The sequence below is a fragment of the Opisthocomus hoazin genome, chromosome 2 (genome assembly GCF_030867145.1).
Source record: "Opisthocomus hoazin isolate bOpiHoa1 chromosome 2, bOpiHoa1.hap1, whole genome shotgun sequence".
Lineage (NCBI taxonomy): Eukaryota > Metazoa > Chordata > Aves > Opisthocomiformes > Opisthocomidae > Opisthocomus > Opisthocomus hoazin.
The window spans coordinates 13,265,267-13,289,370 of NC_134415.1; the positions used below are offsets into that span (position 1 = coordinate 13,265,267).

Consider the following 24,104-nt stretch of genomic DNA (forward strand, 5'->3'; position numbering starts at 1 on the left):
CTCAGCCGGGCCGGGCAGGTGCCGAGCGCTGCTGCTCCCGGAGCGAACTGGAGGCTTCGGCCGGCGGGAAACGGCCGCGCCGGTCGCCGGTGGAGCGACGCCTGCCCGGTCTTGTCGGTGGAAGTCCCGGGAGCTATATATTTAGTTTGAGGTTTGCTTGGGTGCTTGGCGGGAGGCTCTGATCTCCGCGTCTGCAGCGAAATAGCCACCTGGGGACTCGGTTCGCTGTGTCGCCCCGCCGCCCTCCGCAGGCGCGGGGTCCTGCCCCGGCAGGTCTGCGACATCAGCCCTGGTCGGCTGCTTTCTGCCCGGTACGGTCCTGCAGTTACGTTTTAGGTAAATAAACCCAGTAATTCAACAGCAGCGACGTTGTCCTTTCAGCCTTTTCCCTAATGCCTCAACGAGAAATAACGTTAGGAGCATCTTCGAAACGTGTTCCATCTGCGAAAATGGAGCCCATCCTGCAGGGGTGGCAGGTGAGGGGCCGCGGTGTGACGGAGTTCTGGGGAAGGGGAGAGAGAATCCTCCCGAACGTGTTTCCCTGCTCCCTGCCTAGTTTGTGCAGAAGGCAGGAGTGATCTGGCAGTCACAGAATATGCTGCTCTTCACATTATTGGCTCAAAAGTTGACTTCCTGTATGATTTTGTGCAAATTGCTTAATTTCTTATATCTTGTTTCTGTGTTTGTAAGGACAGAAAGTAACACGTGCCTGCTTACTAAACAGAGTCATTTTGTTTGACATATCTCTGTTAAACAGAACCTGGGACAGAAAATCGTGGCTTTGGTATTCTCTGTTTGGCAGATCTGCATGTGGCATGAAGAGGGGCTGGGCTGAACTTAGGAAAGATTGCAAATGCCTTGTCAAATGCAGCAGTTCTTCATATCTGCCATTTGGTTTTAAATACCCTGCTCTTGTATGCTGAACGCTGGAATAGTCTTCCCTGTGCCTTAAGGGAAATGGACAGACTGTTCAGCTGGATGATGGGATAGACCTCAATCCATTTTTAAACTGGACTTTGTATTTCTAATAGCTTTTTTCCTCTCTTACTAATTAGTCTGATAACTCAGTAATTCAGAGGACAATTAGAACATTGAGCAGAACTTGGTTTTCTTAGAGCAAGTGTTTAGTAGTTTCCTAATTGAGCATTCCTTATCAAAGTTCGTTGATAGCTATGGCCACAGAAAGGTTAGGTATAGTTACTGTATTGCCATGTTGTATTTTAAGGTTAATCAAAGAATTTTGGATTTTTTGTTGCCAGTTACAGCACTAGAGTGCTAGGGTCGTGTTTGAATGGGCTGTTCAAAGTAATTGAGATTATTCAGAGGAGTGTTAGCTAAGTAAAGCCAAAATGCCCTGACATTCTTCATACACTAGAAATTATACACTTTTCTTCATATTTTTATTTACTTTAGCTTAGCTCTTGTCTGCTTTGTACCATAGATGTGTATTAGATAAATTTATGATTCTTTTTTTTCTCCCCTTGGAACTGCCAGATATTTACTGAATCCAGTATGTGTAAATGACTACCTCTTTCTGACCTGGTCGTTACTCTTGAGAAATTGTTGAAACTTCAGGAAAGTGGTAAGTTTTGTACACTTTTTGTTTAGAAATTACAGAATCACAGAATCACAGAATAGTAGGGGTTGGAAGGGACCTCTGTGGGTCATCTAGTCCAACCCCCCCGCCGAAGCAGGGTCACCTACAGCAGGCTGCACAGGACCTTGTCCAGGCGGGTCTTGAATATCTCCAGAGAAGGAGACTCCACAACCTCCCTGGGCAGCCTGTTCCAGTGCTCCGTCACCCTCAGAGAGAAGAAGTTCCTCCTCATGTTCAGACGGAAATTACAGTGCAGAAAGTTGTTTAATACATTAAAGTGTATTCCAAGGGCATTTGAACAGTCATTTTTAAGTTAATGGCTGAATGTGGCATATATTTTCTAGTTTAATCCAGCTATTGCTACATGCAAATATTTGAATTTACAGTCTTGCCACAGAGCTGTATGTCTTTGTAATTAGAGTGCATTTTTAGGTGCTCTGAAATTATTGTTTCCTCCTAATTATTGTTTTTTTGAAATAAATCTGAGAAGGTATCAAAAGGGTTACATGTTTGATAGGATTCCTGCCTATGCTTGAACCAAAAAAGCTCATTAGTTATGTGGTTAAAACAGAACAGTAAAGAGGTATTTTTCTTCTCAGTGGTTCTAAATGTCTTTTGCATTTACTTTTATTTGGCCCCATTTAAAGTTTATTTTTAAGTTAAAGCATTAGTCTTTTAGTATGTGTTAGTGTAGTCTTTTTCTTATGTGTTAACCACTTAGCCGTAGTAAATATTGACAAGCTTTTCTAAGTAAGGGGGAAAATTGCAGTAGTACATACATTTTTATCTCAGTTTTCCAAACTCTTATGCCCATACTTCTTTTGAAGTACAAATTCTGCAGAATTCCCATCTTGCACAAAAAAAAAACCCAAGAGGTATGTTAATGGAAATTTGCAGGATCATGATTTTTCTTGTCCTGGTAGTGATACTTACCATGAGAGTCTCCTGTTTGTCTCAGAATACAGATTAAGTTTGTTAGCATATAATTGTTTCAGAAACTCTTTATCTTTCTATTTTATTCACCATGTCCCATTTTATCATTAACTCATCGTAAAATTTAAGATTGACTCTTAATACTGACTGTTTGTTTAGAGCTTTTTTAAATTATGCATATGTTGAAAGGCTTACCTGTTACCAAATACCACCTCTAATGTGAATTTTGAAAAAAGATTACAACAGAACTGATGTTCAGAAAAAGAGCTGAAAGAATCACTTAAGCGTATTAGCTTCAGTAATGTGAAAATAAAACAACCTGCTACGTGCTCGAACTGGCAGAAACGTCTCTGTGCCTTGCTGAGATGCAAGTTGTCACAGAATGATCATTTTCACTTATTTTATTTAGCAGACTTCAATAATCTTGTTATAATACTTTGGATGTTGACCAAGGAAAATAGTAGGAGTGATAAGAGGTGTCTTCACAAGTGCTGTAAGCACCATGCACTCAGGAAAGTAGTCCCTAGGAAGAATGATTTTTTAAAACTCAGTCCTAGAGTAGACTCATTCTTTTGTCCTATTCCCTTGTCATCACTGTCCCCCACTCCAAGCCCATACATGCACAAAGGAGACGTCCCAAGGACTGATGTAGCATTTAATCCTGTTCCACAGTCTGGTTTGAGATCCAGGAAGCTTGCAATCCGTGGGTTGTATTGGACATCTGTCTTCGAAGTGAAAATTGGTCTTTATAACGAGGTCAGCAATTTTGTATTTAGAGCCACTATGGTCTATAAACCTTACCTTAACCACTTCTCTATGTGCAATCTGTTGACAACGAAAAATGGCTGGACATTTGCATTGGGGGGGGCGGGGTGGGGAGTGGTGGAGTTTTTTTGCTATTTGGCCAAGCTATTAGTGGTAGGGGAAATAAGAACCCAAGGTTCCTTGGAAGCCTGCCTGCTCCATGTGACAGTGTAGCTTCCAGCCTAGCGCTGAAGACTTGATTAATAGATGAGTTGTGCTGATCGCTGGAGAGTGAGTGCTCCGGTACCAATGAAGTGAAAGTATCGGGTGAGTTCTCCTTTGAGATTGTTTCTGAGCACTAGATGTGTGGTCTTGTATGCTAGGATAAGCTTATTTGAAAAAAAACCCCATGCTAAACCACTTCTCCTTTGCTATTTTTCTGTTGTAATAACATGCTGTTTAATAGGAAAGCATTTTCACACCAGGTGCAGATTAACTTTGCAGCCTTACAAAACACTGCAGCAAAGTTCACAGCTGACAGAAGAGCCATTCAGCACGAAAATAAACATTTTTAAATGAGCTGATGCCTTGAATTCTGTCCATACTGATGCTACTAACAGTGTCCAGGTCTTATTTTCCCTTACAATGAATACTAAGCAGCAATATTTTTGACATTTTCAGTGGAGAGGCAAAGGGTTCTGTAGTGTGAAGACTGTTGCATAAGCTGTGTATTATAAGGCATTTTGGCAGGGGTACAAACTTTCTCTCTGTGCTGTGTCTGTTCTGTGTATACAGAGAAACTCAGTCCCTAGGGCTATCAATCTGGCATCTTTCATGAGCACTAAATTTACTGCAAATATTTTTGTGTTCATGCAAACAAAAAAGTGCTATTAAGCCTTTGTGGACAGGAGTAAAAACATTCAAAGAAGTGCATCCTCTGTTTCCTTCCCTCAGAATTCCTCTTCACTGAATTCTGGTGAGCACATTCTGCTGACTCTTAAATTCACTCAGACTGTGTTTGTGTGTATATCTTGTCATAAGTCTTTATTTTGAACGCTTTGGCAATGTTATCTTGCTCTAGAGCATGTGACGCTAAAGGTTTTTTTACTCTTTTTTGCTTATTTATCTACTATGATCTCTGTGAAAATGTACTGCTAACTTATAAGGAAAGTACAGAGGAGAAATGTTGTTAGTGTCAAGTATTTTTGTAGACAACTTTTAGTGTGTTGCATGCTTGCTTTTTAGGAACAGAGTTGCTTAGGAGCGTGAAGTTTTTTCTGCTGTTGTTCCAATACGCTGCACAATCTACCCAAACTGAATTGCTAACATATGGCCTTATAATGTGAGCTTTAACACTGCTTTTCTCTGTCCATGGGATTAATTTGATTTTCTTGTTTTATTTTGTTCAGAAAAATAATATTACACTGCAAGGCAAGCCAAGATTAATTTGAAATAACTTTGTGATTTTAAAAAAACCAAAAACCAACAACTAATCCTGGTATTTGTTTTATCTTTGTAATATGAGCAAGTTAGGAAGATTTTTACGTTCATATGATGAATATGTCATTGAAATAATATGAAAATTTGTAGTATACATTTTAGAGGTTCTCTTCTAGTGGTTAAAACTTGGAATTTCGTGTGCTTTCAGCCTCAAAGTAAGGGATGATGATCTTCTTGCTTTAGATCAGCATTTCAGCTGGACCTGCATCACAGTTCAAGTGTTGTTCTTTCTGTTGTTACAATGTTACAGCTGACTGATGGCAAAATAAACAAATTGGGGCACATTTGTCCTGAAACTTACAAGTTTGTAAGATGTTCGGCAATATTTTGGCATCTTCTTTATTCATGTTTTTATAAAATAAAGTGACATTCACAGTGCAGAGCTTACACATTTGATTCCAGGAAGATTTTATTTTTATGGCATATACAATTACCATTTATCCAATGTTGTTTTGGTGCTTGCTTAGTTTCTTATCTGTTTTTTTCTCATGGAAGGCTATTAAAGTCTACTATTTTAGCACTGCAATATGACATCACTAGTACGGGGAGAAACAGTAATCATTCAATGTCTCTGTAGGCTCTAAATCTCCTCCTGTTTTGGTGTCATTTAAACTATCTTGGTTTGGGTTTTAAGTGAAATTAGTTTTTACCCTCTTAGAGTACTGATCCTAGGTTTTATTAATGTTTGTGATATTTGGGACTTTTAATGGAAAGATACTTTTTTTATTGGAAAGTACTACTTGAAGTGGCATTGATAATAAGAGTTTTCTGAAAAACTGATATAAACCAAATTAGGTGTGTCTGCTTACTGGCTCAGGTATTACAAACATGCATTCAAATTCTAATAGAAAAACTGATAACTGTGCGCTTCAGAAAACCACTCCAACATATATTAATCAAAACTATGTGTAAATTATTAGAGACGGCTCATATAGCCAGCATCTATTTACACAATTAAGAGCTGAAATGAATTACCTTAATAACTTCCTGTTGGAAAGGGGAGAGTTGAAACAGCACTCAAGGCCAAATTCAGCAGGGGATTTAAGTGGTCGCAGCTTCATTAACTTCAATCAAGTTATACCAGTGATTAATTTGGGGGGAGACTGTGATTCATTTAACACAGGCCTTCTGGTTTATACATGACTGAGTTCTTATTCATGCATTTCAGGGCAAAAAAAAATTGACCAAATTTAAGTGTCTGTTTTGTACATCTTTATAGTTCTTGTATGGTCCCCTTTACCAAAATATCTATTTCATAGTCTTCGTAATGTATTTATCTTTGTTACATCTGTGTGAAAAAAGCAGTATTTTGTAATTAAGAAATGCATTAAAAATGGTGTGAGTTTGACCAACTTCATGGAGGAGGTTCAGAGCAAAGAAAGGATTTGATCTCAGTCATTTGCATCTGACACTGAATAATGTAGAAACTAGACTGTCCTTCACTTCTGAAATATAAAGCCAACTGATGCAACATTTTGGTAGAGCTACTGGATATTCTAATTTTCTAATGATGACAATTATTGAAGCTCTAACAATTAGCTCTGTTCTTAATTAACCTTCTAGTTGGACCTGCAGGTTTGGTAACAAAGGAACAGCAAGTATTACACACTTGCAGATAAGAATTGTTTTATAAATATTATGGACAGATGTCCGTTCTATTTGTGGTTGCTTCTAGCCTTCATATAGAATCACAGAATGGTTTGGGTTGGAAGAGACCTTAAAAATCCTCTAGTTCCAACTGTCCCGTCATGGGCAGGGACACCTTCCACTAGACCAGGTTGCGCAAGGTCCCATCCAACCTGGCCTTGAACACTGCCAGGGAGGGGGCAGTCACAGCTTCTCGGGGCAACCTGTGCCAGGGCCTCACCACCATATGATTTAGGACCTAACTGAGTATTTTGACCATGCTAATTTTGATTGTACGGATGAGGGCTATAAAATTTGCTCATCCCTCAGGTATAAGTTACGGAATTCAATCTCACTATGAAATTCAGCTGTCAGAAAGTCTTGAACACTGTTGTTTATTCAGATGGGCAGTTTTTAGGTAATTGCCTCATTCTTTTTGCACGTCCATTTCAAGGGACGGTATTCTGTCATTTCTGCCTTTTCATGTATGTCACCTGAGATCATGAGGGATTTTAGATCATTGTGCATTTTTTTAGCTACCTCTCATGAGGTGGTAGGATGTATCAGCTTTTCCAGGTCCTGGTAAAGTAAAGGTTTGGGTAAGAGTGAGCTGAGCAGACAAGTTCTCATAAAAATAGTATATACTGATTTGCAGGACTCCCCACCCCCCCCCAAGAAAAAAATACCCATCCTAGAAAAAAAAATGCAGTAGGAAGTTTTTTATTTTGGTTATACTTTTTAATCAAACTTGTGCACATGTTCTGAAGTGTAACAACGATCTGGGACTTATTCAATTAGAAGGAAAATATAAAAACAAAAAAACGCAAATTACCTCTCCTCATAAGACTTAAATGGAGATTTATGCATCCCAAGGCAGGATCAGTTGCTCATAGGTTATTCCAGACCCATGTTTGTCTAGACTGTTTATAAAAGTGCTGCAGTGATGGGAGTTCTCCATCCTTCTAAAACAGTCTGTTCTACTGCCTTTCTGCTGCTACCTGAGATATGTTCTGGTGTTTTGCTGCAGACAAGAGCGAAAAATGAACACATCAAATGGTGAGGTCACCTTTTAGTCTAGTACCATTCAGTGAAATTTAGTGAAGCTTGAAACCCAAAACTTTTCAGACACTTGGGAGACTGGTCATTGTATATTTTGAGTGCTGAAAAAGAGCTTGTTTGTGTGAAATTTTTGTCTGAACTCTGTTGTATGTTCTAATAAAAGGTACTATTTTTCCCAGACAAACCTCTTGTATTTGGCTGCTGATGGAAACATTTTTTATAGTAATTTTGAAGTGTGGAAGAGTAGACTATGCCTGGCAGTATATGTTTATCATTGTTTATTAAAGCTATGAATAAACAGTATGACTAGGAAGCTTAGAAGTTGAAATTAGCATGTGGAACTTCCTCTCAAAACCTCAGTATTCCTGCTGTTTATAGATGTAAAGTTCATCATGCCTTTAAATGCCACTGCCACTTGAGAGATGTCACTTCAATGTCAGAAAGTGGCAAACCTCCAAAGTGTTCATGCTCAGATGTTTTTACAAGTTCAGTGAAAAGAGATAAACCATTCCTCCTGCATCTGAGTACTTCCTGGAGGACAGCAGACAATGCATTTGAAGAGACAGATGTCCTAAATCGTGTATCTGACACGGAAGCAGAAAACATGTCTAAAGATATTTTTACCCTTAGTTTCAAAGCCGAACATAAGGCAAACTGAACAGTCAGGAGGATGTTAATGAGATTCTGTCATAGCGAGGCTATCCAGTAATGGGATTGTACGTAAGGCTGTCTTATGAAATGATAAACCACTAATGAGTCCATGCTATAAGGCAGCACAACAGCATGGTGACTTTTTTCTGCGGAGATGTCAGGTTGGATAATAGAAGTATACATATAAATATTTTTATTTCCCTTTCTTCAGAAACAGCAGCATTCCAACCGTTAAGTGTTGCACATGAAACACAATGCAGAGCAGAGTTGTGCTAGCTGGAAATGGTCTGGAATTGTGAGATGATTATAGCTAAATGAATTGCCTACCATCTGTATCTGCCATCTCTTTCCTTCTGCAGCGAATTGTGTGATGGTCAAGTACGTCTTCAACAACTAGTGCTTTTCTCTGTTTTTTTCTTGGCTGTGGTGAGGCAAGGGCACTCTGAAGTAATCTGGCAATAATATTCCAGGTTTCTTCAGGAGTATCTTGGCTTCTACATCAGCAGAAGCAGCAAACAGTTGTAGAGAAATTGCACTTGCACTTTCTCAAAATAACATATTGGCTTTTTGTTTATTAACTCCTGTAACAGCATAGCAGGCATTGTCCTCTTTCTTGCAAGCTAATGAACTCGTAATGGTGTGTTGTATACAGTTTTTAGATAGTACCATGTAGCTACTCTGTCATCTAGAGTTTCCACTCCATCGCTGCATCTTCATTTTGGTGGTAAATGTAATTGTTCATAAAATGAGATCAACATTCTTCCCTGCATGCAGAAATTAATGTGCAAGAATAAGAATATGCAGTACGTATTTTGATTTTGTATGGCCATGATAGTTTTCATGTTGATTTGTATTAATTTGTAGAAGATTGTTTATCAATATAAAATGAGATCCTAACATTTAAGTGTGGTCTTGTAATGTGTCTTTACACCAGCTATCAGAAAGATCAACAGATTTATTCTTTTTAAGAAATATATGGGTTAGGTTTAGTAATTCTTTAAATTTCAGTGTTTCTACAGTTTTCCTTTTTTGTTCTAGTGGTAGAAGCACCAACTCTGTAAAGATAGAGTTTTTTTAAAAAAAATCATGTTTCCTTTTCACACAATCAGGGTGGATATTTTTTTCTCTAGAACTTGTGGAACTGCTTATGTTTTAAAAAAAAAAAAGAAAAAAGAAGACAAAACCTCTGCAACAATAAAGAAAATTAAATTCTCTTAATCCTAGGTACTATCTATTTTTTACTTGTCCTTAAACCTCAGATATGCTTAATTTCTTCTTTAAAAGGATGGGGATTCCACAACATCTCTAACAGCCCATTTGGTTGTTTATACGGCAACCTTGTGTAGACTGGATAACTGTTACCATGTGTAGTGTTGTCCCTTCATCTCTAAAACTCTTACCTCACTCTGATCTAGGTTCTCTTATTTGTGTACGTCTTGGGTTGTGTATATTGTGCACAAAACAGAAATACATGGCTGTAATTGATTAGTGTCTGGTGGGGCATAATGAATTCTCCTGTGCCTGTAACACTTGCTGTATTACATCTCAGGAGAAAAAAACTCTTGGACTCACGGCCAGTTTTCTGTTTGGTGTCTCTTTGAGACGGTTTTCATCAGAACAGAATGACTGGTTAATCCCTATTTCATACAGATGTGCTTCATTTATTCTAAAAGATATGGTGTGTTCTGTTTGTCTTAGTGAATTTCATGTTATTCCTTTTGGAGCTCTTATTGCTACAATTAATTTTGAATTAAATCCTCAAAAATGTTTATGACTGCTTCTAACTGCAGATTTTATATAGTTGTTGTGTTTTATTATTAAATTTAAAGAAAACATTGAGTAGAAGCAACACTGGGAACCAATCTGAAAGGCCCGTTCAATTTGAATAGAGCAATATAAGTGATGTAATGGAGAAACTGACTTTAAAAAAATTAAAATACTTAAATATCCCTAATTAACATAGAATAATTAAGTGACATGAGAAGGAGAGAGAGGAAAATAGTGGTTTTGTCAGAGGATCTATATGAAGGCAGTCAAATAGAATAAAAAATTGATTTGCCACAAACTTTTTGAATGTTAGAACCTTTTTAGCCTTTTGCCAGCAGATACGGTGTTACAATCTTCATCTGTTCTGTAAGATACTTCTGAGATCAGTAAATTAAATACTATGCTATATATTCAGTAAATATTCACAAAACCCACCGGCTTTCTAAGATAGAGGAGCTGTGTTAGTATGACGGGGGGGGGAGGGAGGATGTGTGTGTATTTGTGGCTTTGTTTTGTTTTTTTTTTAATGCCCTCTTCAAATTTTGGCTGTGCCAGGTCAGGGAAGAGACCAGTTCTTCAGTTTTTTTCAGAATGTAATCCAAACAACTGTATTTAAGGTTATGTTTCCCTGGTAAGGATAAATGCAAGAAAGGCGCTGTACACATAAAAATGAGCAAGTAAAAAATTTGTTGAAATTGCATGAAGTTATATGAAGTATATGAAAGAGGACACTGAAGAGCACAGGCTGTTTAAAATTGAAATTGACCTAAAATAGATATGAGTACTGTGATATTTCTGTAATGTACATACTGTTTGTCCTAAAGCAAACAAACATACAACTAATTTCTTCAATACAGACTTTGTCTTTTAGCTGCTTGGAAAGTATTTTCCATCTTATTTTTGATTTGTGCTGTAATCACCATGATGATATATGCCAATTGCATGAATCTGTGTGGCAGCTGGAACTGAAGCACTTTCATTCATTGGCACCTTAGAGCTCAGCACAGTTCTACTCAGTGTTAGCTTTTATTTCAGTTTTGGGCAACCAGTGAAGGAAGGAAAGATGTGCCTAGGAAGAAATAAACATTTTTTTTCCTAGCATTTTGTTTGTGTGTACAATGAATTTCAACGGCTAAACAGTAAATACAGTAACTGCATGTTAATGGTCTGTTAAATACAGTTCAAATCAGTAGGGATTTTCATTCAATTTTTGTTTATAAGTAGTGTTTCTACTTGTGTTTTTAGACAGAGCTAAAATTCAGTCTCACAAGGTTTAGCTTCACTTTGGTACCTGCCTGGTGACTTAGTAAAGTCAAAAGGAGCAGAGATAACAACACTGAAAAACAGGAAGGAAAAAAAGTTTTTGGGGGGAGGAATACTTTTAAAAGATCAAGGCCAAGACTGTTCTAAATTCTTTGAACTAGCTCTTCTTGGATTTTCATTCTCTAAGGAGTCGTAAGGGTTGTAGAAAGGAACAGATTTTCAGGGCTACTTTTATTTGGAGAAATATTGAGTTTTGAACTATAAACCAAGAAATGTTGATCTCTGCTAGCTGAAGAAGCTCTCCAGCCTCTCAGCTAGAGAGGGACTATTGTTTTAGCCACATGTCAAAAGGAAATGAGTTAACATTTTCTATCAAAATATTAGCTTCCTCTGTAGAAAATGTCACTAGTCAAAAGCGTCTTTTCCTCATTTTGCACAGTCTAATAGGAAACACCTTGTTCAGATGCATTCCAATTTCTGTTTCCCCATGATAGCTGTTGAAAGGCTAAACTGCTGTCTACTGATAGAAGGAAGAGAGTGGCGGTAGGACATCCTGATTTTTCATTACTGCTGTTAAAACTAATTCCTCATTGGCTTTGGGCAGTTCAACCTCTTTTGTTTGATGTATCGTTTAATCTATTGAGCTTGGGAGGGCAGCACTAGGAACTGAACCTTTGAGTTTAACATGATGTTTGGGAACATTTTTTTTTAATGCTTGAGAACAGTTATTATCGATAGACCAACATAACTATAGTGTGGGTGTCTGTAAAAAATATCTTCTTGTTATGATTCTTGCTGGTCTGATTAAAGTTCTGCCTTCTTTTAACCTTTCTTTTCATGTTTAACTCTCACTGAGAGAAAAGGGCTTGATTAAGGAGCATCCTTCTAATGAACAGATGCATTCTCCAGATATGTGTCTCCTCTAAAGTTCCCTTCTTTGTCTTTCTGGTGCTCAAGGAAAGCCAATTCTCTTATTTAGTTAGCAAAGGAAAATACTGCTTGCATCTCTAGTGTACAATTCATTATTCTTCTAGACTAGACTATTTCAGTTGGAAGGGACCTGCAGCAATCACCTAGTCCAGCTGCCTGACCAATTCAGGGCTGACCAAAAGTTAAAGCGTGCTGTTAAGGGCATTGTCCAAATGTCTATTAAACACTGGCATCAACCGCCTCCCTAGGAACCCTGTTCCAGTGTTTGACCACCCTCTCGGTAAAGAAATGCCTCCTAATGTCCAGTCTAAACCTCCAAATGTCCAGTTTAAACCTCCCCTGGTGCAGCTTATGTTATAGGATAGGCGGTATTTTTTGTTGGACTGGTATGGCTGGAAGTGGTTGACAAGTTCTTCAGGTTGGAAGCAGAGATGGAGTTGTCCTAGTTGGTGCTGACTTCTGCTTTTGTGTTGCCCAGCTGGTATAGTTTGTTGCCCTCTGCATGCTTCTCTGGAACTCCTCACTGTCTGTTTATCTAGCCTGTACTTTGTATGCTTGTCTCTGGGGATGTAATTGGCAACAGTGTCAAAAACCTTACCAAAGTCAAGGTAAACGGCATTCATTGTTCTCCCCTCCTCTGCTGAGCCAGTCACCTCTTTGCAGAAGCCTATCAAGTTGATTAAGCACTATTTACTCATCATAAATCCACGCTGACTAGTCTTGATGACCTTTGTGTCCTTCATATGTTTGAAAATGGGTTCCAGGATTACTTACTATTTCACCCTCCAGGTCCTGAGGTGAGGCTGAGCAGCCTGTAGCTCCCTGAATCCTCCTTCCTGTCCTTCTCTGAGACTGGAGTGACGTTTTCTTTTTTCCCGGTCCTTTAAGCAATGACAAAGGTTGGGGAGGAATCATTTTGGGAAAATCTTTGTGGTGATCTTTAACAGAAATATGTTCCTGTGTATGAAGGAAAACCTACTTATTCCCCAAGGCATTTTTTCCATTTTTCTGCAATTTGAATTCTTCTAGCAAGTAAAGTGAAACATTATCTTGCATATTTAGCAAGTGTGTTTTTCAGTTATTTCAGTTGTATATACCAGGACATAAGACTGAAGAAAGCCTGGTAAAGACAGGTTTCCTAAAATGCCTTTTCATTTAATGAAAAAGATAGAAAGCTGCTGTGGGAGGCTTGCCTAAGCTCTTCCATAATACAAGAGTGCTTGCTGATTTTTTGGCTTCACTGTTCAAAATGCAAGCTAAATCTAATGAGATGTACATAGTGGAGCTGTATTTCGTCTATATGGTTGCTAAGTTAAACCAGCAGTATGGCCATACTTCTAAAAGATAAAAGATAGGAACTGGTGCAGTAACAGTCCTTTATAAGCACCACATAACTCTGCTGCTACGAGTTACCCTTTTTTTCCTGTGAATGTGCATCTGATTGTAGCATTGGTTAGTTACATGTTCACACAAAAAGGAAAATCAGCCCCTGCTGAGAGTAGGTGGGGGATTAGGGTTTTTTGTTAACAAACCATCATCTTCTGTGTGTACTGAAGACACGTTGAATGTTTTCTGGAAAATAAAGGGACAGGTTCTATTTGCATCTAATTCTTGTAACAGAGTTAATCTATCTGCATATTTGATGTGACGCCATCACTGACAGAATTAAAATGCTTCTGCTTTTATTCCTCCCTAGTTTATTTTTATTCCAGGCAAACTATGATCTTATGTGACAAGAATGCTTTTGTTTTAGCCATGGATTTAAAGGGGAGTGGTGGGGGTGGTTTCTGTTTGTCTTTTTGTTTTTCTTGTTACCTCAGCTGTAACACTGAGCACTACAGTAAAGATCAGCTGTGCTATTGGTCAGGTAACTGGAGCCTTTTATAATTGGATAAAATTACAAGTTTATAGATAGGGGGTTTTTTTGTATGTAGATATGCTTTGTTTTAAGGCTTACAATGGGACAATGGATTATTATTTGAAATAATTTCCCCATACTTTTAAACTATATCACTTGGCTAATGTGATTTTTTATTGTCTGGCATGAAGTATGAGGTTATTTATACATTATAATATACATATTATAAATGCTTCTTCTGGTTTTATATTTTAGGTCTAAAAATATTTGGAGGGAGATTAAGTGGTTCAACAAGCAACGCTCTAATGGATGTCAGAGAATTTCCGCCAAAAGATCTACAAATAGACTCAAAGGACAGTCTTCCTACTGACTATAGAGTGGAAAGTTTGGCATCTCATTTGGTTTCTTCAGCTGATGAAAATGAAAATCAACTTGACAATGATGGTAATGAGGTTCTGACCAGTAGCAGCATTGCTATGGGGCGACAGGATAAGAGTGAGCAGGACAGTATCAATAATAATGAGAATAGGGACAGTGGAGACTGTACCCCAAGCTGTAAGGAAAGTGAGACTGAGAGAAGATCTGTAAATGTCTATATGGAACCCCAGTTTGAGGAAAAGCCTATTACAGAAAAACAGCCAGGTGGAAAAAGAAGTCCAAGAAGCAAAAGAAGCTCCAGTAAAAAATCTAAAGGTACTTCATAAAAAAAGTTTTTCTGGTGTTTACTTAAAATAATAACATTGTAGTTCTAATCTATGAACTAATAAGAAAGTTATATTTTAGTTGTCATAATAATTATTTTTAAAATTTCACTGAAGGATTTGGTTTAGAACTGTTTTAGTAGTCCTAAATCAGATTCAACTCTAGATGTTTTCACCTTCTGTATCTAAACGTTGCCTGTGTAGCAAATGGAACATATCAAGGAAACACAAGTAGAGGGAGGTGCAGAGTTTAAGTATGGAAATTGGGCTGACTTGCGAATCAGAATAGTCAGAAATTCAGGCAATATGGTTTTGTTCATTTGAACATTGTGCTCGAGTGCAAGATTTTGGTGTCTTGATCCAGTGTCAAGATTTGAAATCTTGCAGTGAGTACCAAATAGCTTGATCTTGGCCTGCTGTTGCCAACATTTACTTACATTTTTCAAAGCTTAATGGATAGTCCTAGGATATGCATTTTGGGTAATCAGCCTTTCAAAAATGTGTTTCTACCAATTCTCGATGTTACTTCTCCTTGAGATCTTTTGGAAATGAATTGTATAAGGAAAATGTAAATGCTTATTAAATGTTCTTATTTGAGGTGCTTTTTTTCTTTTTTGAATGAGTAGGATTTGTCTGCATCAACACGATGTGTCCTCATACTAGGTTTTTGCTGAAAATCATAAAGCTTATGTGTCATAGTGCTGAAAACATTTTAATTAAAATCAGTGTGTTTCATGACATAGGTATCTGAAAGTTACTTGAAACAACTAAACCATGCCTGCCTTTTATTTTCATGCATTTTTTTATCACCTAAAGATTCAGAAGATGGGGAATTTGGCTACTTAAAGTAGATAATTTTAACATATAATTTTCCTGCTAAATGCCAGGTCTTTTATGGCCTAATCTGAAAACTAATAATAATCTTAAAAGATTATAAAATAGGTAAAGAAGGGAAAGGAAGGAAGCCTTGAATTCCTTATCTTGTACGTATCGGCAAAATCAAGAAGAGAAAAATTTCATTTGCTAGTAGAGATAAAGGATCTCAAAATCTGTCATTACAGGGAGAATGAGTTCTTATTAAATGATTCAGAAAGTCATTAAGTATATATTTCAACTGTACATTTAATGTTTAAAAATAGAAGAAAATATTTAATTAAAGCAAGAGATTGGCAGAAGTAATTGAGAACCAGTCATCTGTATGATGGGAATAACAAAAAACAAGTTGATGAAATGTGATATAGATGTGTGGACAGAAGTATCTGAAGCCCAATGAGAGAAAGAAAGATGGTTCCCCTGTTTTCACACAATGCCATGACTGTCACAATTTCTTCATGTTGCAAATGTCTTTATTTCAGTGAGATTCTTCCACTTAATTTTTAACACCAGCTATTTTAAACAGTTCCCAAGTATCCGTCTGCCTAAGAGAACCAAACTGGCTTTCTTGTCTTTATACCAACTCAGAGGTAAAGGAGAGTATAATCAAACCAGTGGAAGGTCTGTGGATGACATCAGAGCACCGCACAAGCAAGCTGGACTCACAAATTAAATACTTGTGTGGCATATATTATGGTGATATTTTTTTATTTTTTATTTTTAACTATTGAGAAATCATGGATGAGTTACTTTGACTCATAGCTAAAGAAGAGATTTATGAGTCGTCTTCTCGTTCCCTATAAGCAAACCTGTTAGAGTTGCTGTTAAATGTTGCAATTCTGGAAAAGATGATATTTGACTTAAAAGTTCATACTCCTTCTCTTGCTAGTGACTAAAGCAATGAACCTGCAATATGGAAAGCTACATTTTAGGTTTTTTTATTTGTTTGGGTCTTGCTCAGCAGAAGATTCGTGATCATTAGAGATGCCAATCTTCTGCTCTGGACATAACGTTTTTAATTTAGAAGAGCGAGCGAGTACTCACACTTGCAGTGTGTTCGAAACCCTCTAAATATTTGCTTATAAAGCATATAAGTATTTGATTATTACATTTCTCTATATGCTTGGAATGTGTTGGAGCTAGAATTATCCTAGCCACTGCAATCAGTAGACTGGAATGCAAGACTGAGAATCACTTTGTCTGGCTGAAGATTCATATAGTTCAATATCCTTCCCGTGACAGTGGCCAGTAGAGGATGGGTAGATAAGAGTATGAGGACAAGGCAAAGAGGTAGTGTTTTGGATTGTGTGTTCTCTTTGCCATCAGCAGTTATCCATTCAAGACTTCCCCAAGTGGGAACTGATAGACTGTAAATAGCTTACAGTGAATTTGTCACCTGACTTGCAGTTGGTTTCCTGTCCTGGAGTAAGTAGTACCAAGATTTTACCTATGCATTGTTTGAAGAAGCACCTCCTTTTAGCTGTTTTGATATAGTAACATCTACTTGATGTAGTAGACATATTAGAGTGAATTGACAGGTCTGTAGCTTCCAGCCCCTAAATTTCTCTCACATTCTTTTTGTATACTAATAATAGTTTTGGATAGACTATGATTATATCTGTTTAAGGAGGACACTGGGAATCAAAGAAGTGATGTAAATTTAAATTGAAAAATTTAAACTTTGGTGATTATTCATACTTTGATTCCTTGTAATGAATTGTACTAACTTTAGTGCAGTAGAGATAGTGATTCATGAGGTGTCATCTGCTTCAATGTATTTTTGTAAATGTGGACTTCAAATTATCCCTGTTCTCTGAAAATAATTTAATCTTTTTCCGAAAGATTAGTCCTGGTGTAACTAGTAACTGAATATTCTAAAATCACAGTGTGTAATTCCTTAACGTAGTATAGCACGGTAACTTGCACTTAACCATTTTTCCCCAAATTAAATTCTGCAGCATACATTTTTTCTGTAAATTATTCAGTTTATTTCTTGAAGCAGCTTGAAGGTGGGGGAAGAAAGTGGAGTGGTCGGGATGGATTTGGTGTTGAAGCAAATGAAATATACTCACATAACTAGTCAAATTAGATGAAAATCCAAGCAATGTTATTGTATTTAGGGTTCTGCGCCACACTAAACAAGATCTTGCACTTGCTCAGCTAGACTTATATCTTGACCGCCAACCATCATGTCTTAAAATCTCTTCTATTAAAAATGAGATTTTTTTTTTTTTTAAATACTTGCTGGTGTCTCTCTCTCTCTCTCTTTTTTTTTTTTTTTTTTTTTTTTTTTTCCCCCACAATTCTTGAATGAATCGGTCTGAACCAGCTTTCTGGTACTGAGTACCAATGAATGTTTTAAAAGAGAGATTGACATATGTTTTCTGTACTAGAAACTTCTGTTACTGGTAACTTAAACTAATGCTACTGAATGTGAAAATTAGAATTCTGTTAAAAAACAGAGGACAACATCTACTATTTTATTTTGATAGCAAATGCTTCATACTCGCATCTCTGACTCATTCTCAGGCAGGCGACAGGAACATCTTAATTTCATTTACTTGCAGTACTGACAAAACAAAAAAGCTGAGACATACTGAAAAATGTGTTTGTTATTTGTATTCGCAAGGTCTGTCAAAATTGGATCTTTTTGCAAACATGGGGCTGCTTCTGTGAACTCTTAGGGAAATCTTGAGAAAGCTTGATTCTCCCAATGTCTTAGGAAAATTGGCACACCCAGCTGGGCATAGATGATGTCAGTTGAAACCTCTGTGAGTCTGGCAGAGGAGAAACACAAACCCTGTTCTCTGCCGCGTTCCCAGTGAGTGCTCTAGCCATTGAGGAGTTGATATCTTCTGTGTGTTTTCACATTGATTTTCATAAAGGCTTTAGTTCCATTCAAATATGAAACTGAATATCAATGTATGGAGTAAATATCAATGCTTTGCAAAGTGAAAAATCTTAATCCTTGCTTCTTAAAATATCAGAAATATACGTAAAATACCAGTCTTTAATAAAAAAAAAATAAAAATACCTGCTTTGGACAGTAAGATTGATTGATTCCAGGAAAAAGCAGTGTTGTATGCCCTTTTTGAGAATATGAAGAAAAAAAACCAAACAGGGATCTTAGCCCATAACACCTTTATGATGAAACGTCATTACTGAGTGTTAGTAATTTAGTTAATAAGTAAATAGTTATAACTTAATAAGTTAATATGTTACGTAAATAGTTACTGCCTCAAGAGAAGTTCTTGGTTATAGTGCTGCTAGGGCACAAATGCTGTCTTGTGTTTAAAATAGAACAAGGTGGAATTCACCTGAATGGCTGTAAGGCCTTGCTTCAGAATCTGGGGAGTAATATGAGGGCAGAATTTGATTCCAAGTGAGTGACAGCTCAACTACACGTAGGAATAATATTCAGTTTATAAGCTAGGTGTTAGCAACTACCACAATAACATTAAAATGCAGGTTTTTCATGATAGTTGCTATTGAGCATGTTTCAGTCGACGTTAATGTTTTGATGTGACAGGTGATTATTAACCGGGTTTCTTCTCTGAAAGAAAAGGTTAGCCAGAACATGTGGGCCTTCTTTTCTGATTTCATGATCATGTGCTGAACAGAAGGCCGTATTTTTAAAGACAGCCTTAATTCCACCTCTAAGAGTACTTTCTGGTTTGTATCTTGCACCCGGTTATGTCTGCTGTAGCTTTTGGCCCACAACAAGCCCAACTAAATACTGGAAAAGCAGAGACATGCTTTAATATTGAAAAAGCAATGTTAAGTTACACCCGTATTTTGTATGGCAGTAAGCCCTGTGAAAGTAGCCACCCACAGAGATTATTAGTACTCCTGACCTGGATAATTTACTTAATAAAGAGTTTAAAATAACAAAAAATAGAACAGTGGAGCCTTCAATGGGCAAGCAAATGGCTTTTTTAAGCCCTAAATCTTAAACCTGAATCATGACTGTAGGGTTTCAGTTACGATGAGCCCAAGGGGTCTGAAATACGCTGAGTGCCCAAGCTGTAGCAACAGTGAAAGCGAGATGGTTCCTTGAAATAGTGCCCCCACCTGTCCTGCTGTTAAATAATAACATGATTTTCAGAAAACGGGTGTAGCTGGGGAAGAATAACATACTCATCATAACTTGAGTTTATAAAAGTTTATTGTACTTATTTCAGTGGCCAAATTCTCTAAGTTGTTTTAAAACAATATGTGATTATTTTTTTAAAAGTTCAGTCCAGTGTAAATGTATCAAATTCAGTGTTGTACTATGAAAAAAAAAAGTTCCTTAATTGGTGGAATAAGCTGTAGTTTTCTGGTTACTTCTAAGACTGTGTGTTATAGGAAGCCATCACTGATTGCTTTCATTCTCTGATCTTTGTGAGAAACTGGTCCAGGCTGTATATGGGTAGTTGATTTCTCCCACTGCTACTGCTTGCTCTACACTTCTTCCCTAATCTCATTTAACATTTCCTGGTAACTAGCATATTCATGATCATCAATATACTACAGATGTAGAATTTCTAAAAATAAAATGTAGGATTTGCACCCATAAAGTTTTTCCTGTAATATTTTTATACTCTTATGCTTTACATTATCCTTCATATATGTTGCCAGTCCTCCACCTGCATGTCTGACTCTTTTGACTTCTATAAAATTGGAGAAAGACAACAACAGGGGACTGGCAGGGAATGTACTGTGGAGAAGCTACTTTTCTGCCTAGCAGGAAGTTCTGGAGGCTAATTTCAGTTTACGCTTCCGTGTGTCATTGTTGCCAACGTAGATCACCACTACTGGCTCGTTCCCTGAACTCTCAAATGAACTATCCAGCTACATAGTGGGGGTCTTCCTTTTCACTCATCAGGACAGTCCTCCTGGACATCTGCTTCTTTCTGTCCTTTAGGATTCTCTTGTCACTGTGAGGAGCCACTGTGTTACCAGCTGAAGAACAGGTCAAATTGTCCTCCCTGCCTCCCCTCCCCCAGGACTTCTCCCTGTACAAGGTCCTCAGCACCAGTGAAGAGACAGCCTGAGAATCTCATTCACACTCTCCTCACCTACCTTCTTTTTGCCCTTTTTGAGCAAAACCATGCTGCAAACAACCCTGCTTTCCGTCTCTGCTGTATTACAATTTGGTCTTAAAATAGAAGTTTGGTCCACTTGGATCCAAGTATTGATTTTTTTTAGTTGAAACTGCAACACCAATCACAACACTTTTTATTTTAGGTCATCCTGGTCTCTTATTAATAACTCTGTAGAGTTTAGACTAGGTGGGGGTTTTTTGCCCAAAGTCAGATCCTAGTTAGAAGTGTACAGAAATACCTGATGTATGCTTTTTTTCAGGCAGGTGAGCTGACACCAAGACAGACTATCACAAGTAATTTTGACAAGACCAGTATTTTATTTACTTGCAGGGATGTTACTTAAGATACTAGGTTTTTATTCATAGCTCTTGCATTGAAATTTCCAGAATAAACAAGGATTTTTTTGAATCCTAACCTAAGTACTTGTTCTTTTTAAAGGAGTTCCTACGGTTGGAACCACAGCAATCAAGGAGGAAAATACTCTTATTACAGATACAGATTCTGTGCATGCTGAAGGTGCTGTTGAAGAAAATGAAAACTTTCACCAAAAAGAACAAAAGCAAACATTGCAGACTCTTTTCTCTTTGCTCCGTGGAGAGGTTGAGCAGGTGGATTCAAAGATACTGCCTCTGTGTCTCCATCAGGTATTTCCTATGATTCTGGGGTGTTGTACACAATTTTGTATTTATTTGAGATCTTTCTTCATTAGGAAAAATGCATTAATTCAACATATGCCAATATTCATATCTGGACAGAGTATTTTGATATACAAAATGAGGTCAAGGCAAATATATCCTCTTCTAATACACATTAAATTGTAAATTGCCTTGCAAGTATTTTCTGCAGTTCAAGGAAACTCTTAAGGTTGGGTTTTCTAATTCTCCAGATGATGAAATTCTAGTTTAGCAGGAAGATTTAGGAAAATCACTCTTCATCATACCTTAAATATGGTTTGTAAGACTAGTATAGATACAAGACAGCTGATGTCTAAATAACATTTTAAACCTGGAATTATTTTTACTATTGCAGGCTTCTTTTTAGCATGAATTTCATGCATGAATGCTAAGATTCAAGGTTTTTCAGTATATGTCACGCTTGCAAGACCAAAGGAAATACTGTGTCCTTTGAAAAGCAATCTTTTTCGCTACCTGGCCAGTATGTTTTTCTTTCTGCAGATTATGATGCAAGATGAATATGTTGATAGGACTTGACACAGTATTGATTTATAGTTTAGTTGTGTCAGGCTAGAAGTGGACTAGAAATGTTTTTGTTTGGCTGTAGTGTCTCATATGGGCTATATATATAGGTGCTATACGGTGCCTGATTTGACTTAGTTGCATTATCTTTATTGTGGAAAACTGGATGATTGTGAAATTTTAAACTTCTGAATTGTGATGACACTCCTGCATTGTTACTCTCTTTGAATATAAATAAGCAATTATATTTGAGAAAGAGGTTTCTCTTTAGTATTGCAGATTATAGATAATGTACATTCAACATAGAATTTTAAATTATTTTTTTAATCTGTGTTTGAGTGAAGATATTTTATATCATTCCTTAATTGATTTGAAACTTAGCATTAGTGTTAACCATTTGTACTTTTAGCCACGCCAAATTTGGTGGTTGTTCATGAGTCAGTACAAAGGTCTGTTTTGGAAAACACAGATAGGGCAGAAGCTTCAGAACGCTTTACAAACATTAAGGAGTGTCGCTAGACGTGACAGAGGTGAAATCTGTTTGCTGATTTTTAGATAAGGAAGCCAAACCCTAAGGGTAACAACCTTTTGAAAGTCATACATGAACTGTGACAGAACTGAGAGTAGAATCTGCATTTCCAGATTCAAACATGCAATCAAACACCATCTTTTTTTTCCCTAAGAAATATCAAGCATTTTGAATGGAGTGTTTGAAAGAAAACTAACAGAGCTTACAAGGATTGTAACACACTTTTTAATCTGTAGAAAAAATAAAGAATTTTAAAGATAGCATTCCTGTTTTTATGTGAAGTGAGTCTGTTAAGATTTTTTTTTCCTTTTCCAGCAATTTAACCTGTCATCTTCAGTCTTCTTTTCAGATTGCTAATACAGCCTGCCAGTGACGTTTTTTTATGCCAAGTCTAGCAAATACTCTTCTGTGACATTGTCTTTTTATTCTGTATGACAAAATTCAATGTAAAATAAAGAGCTGTGTCAGATATTCTGGAGTATTAACAATCTGTGTTGTTAGTGGGAAGCCTGTATTAAATATTTAAAAGCTGTGTGATATTAGGGGCTGTCTAAGGGTTAACTGTTAATTAAGATAGTGTGTAATTTTTTTGCTCTCTTAAATGGAATTCATGTGATTTGTTTAGCATTTGTTACAGAATCTAAGTACTTTTATATAAAACATAGATACAGAGCTTTGGCAGCTCCAGAAATCCTTAGGAGACTGCTGTGGATAGCAGACAATCATAGAATCATAGGTTGGAAAAGACCTCTAAGATCATCAAGTCCAACTGTCAACCCAACACCACCATGCCTACTAAACCATATCCCGAAGTGCCACATCTACATGTTTTTTAAACACCTTCAGAGATGGGGACTCCACCGCTTCCCTGGGCAGCCTGTTCCAATGCCTGACCACTCTTTCAGTAAAGAATTTTTTTCTAATATCCAATCTAAAGCTCCCCTGATGCAGCTTGCGGCCATTTCCTCTTATCCTATTGCTAGTTATTTGGGAGAAGAGACCAACACCCACCTCACTACAACCTCCTTTCAGGTAGTTGTAGAGAGGGATAAGGTCCCCTTCAGCCTCCTCTTTTCCAGACTAAACAGCCCCAGCTCCCTCAGCCACTCGTCGTAAGACTTGTTCTCTAGACCCCTCACCAGCCTCATTGCCCTTCTCTGGACACACTCCAGCACCTCAATGTCCTTCTTGTAGTGAGGAGCCCAAAACTGAGCACAGTACTCCAGGTGCGGCCTCACCAGTGCCGGGTACAGGGGCACGATCACCTCCCTACTCCTGCTGGCCACACTTCCTGATAGAAGCCAGGATGCCCTTGGCCTTTTTGGCCACCTGGGCAGGTGGCCATTTTTTATGTGCAAAGAAAGACCCCTGGAAGTCACTTACCAATTCTCTTTTGGAGGTACTGGGCTCAGAATGGTCTAGTGATTAGTAAAGAGGCTAACAGCCAGGAATGTGCAACTCGTAATCTATACTCCTCTATCCAGTTGCTGTCTTATTTGAGCAATCATCTTTAGACTTTTACAAAAGTGCCCACTTGTTAAGCCCTGCAAATTTTGAGTGGGTAAACTGATATGCCCCAAAGATTCTTGAGACTGAATGCTTGTGTGTTCCCACAGAAGGCACTGGACTATCAGCTATGACGTGTCTCAACCTGAACGTTCAGGTGTCAGGGTACCTGCAATTACTGTGGCCCTTGCCACACCATGTATGGCAAGTAGACTGCCAACATTCCCTGTCCCTGAAGATTGATTAGTTAATGCTTGTAAAGGTCACTGACACTAGAGTTCTGT

General features: G+C 37.6%; 1 protein-coding gene across 6 annotated transcripts in view; it reads left to right on the forward strand.

Annotated features, from left to right (window-relative positions):
• Positions 1–24,104, forward strand: part of CNST (consortin, connexin sorting protein) — a 52,560-nt gene that overhangs the window by 492 nt on the left and 27,964 nt on the right. Inside the window, exons 2-6 of one of the 6 annotated variants that reach the window (XM_075412647.1) lie at positions 382–476; positions 1,495–1,582; positions 3,203–3,286; positions 14,184–14,621; positions 21,028–21,233. In XM_075412647.1, coding sequence (XP_075268762.1) covers positions 14,234–14,621; positions 21,028–21,233 — 594 coding nt within the window. In that variant the 5' untranslated portion in view covers positions 382–476; positions 1,495–1,582; positions 3,203–3,286; positions 14,184–14,233. Of the gene's footprint in view, positions 1–381; positions 477–1,494; positions 1,583–3,202; positions 3,287–3,522; positions 3,602–14,183; positions 14,622–21,027; positions 21,234–24,104 lie in introns of those variants that run through there. The other 5 variants (XM_075412651.1, XM_075412646.1, XM_075412648.1 and 2 more) reach the window with 5 other exon arrangements.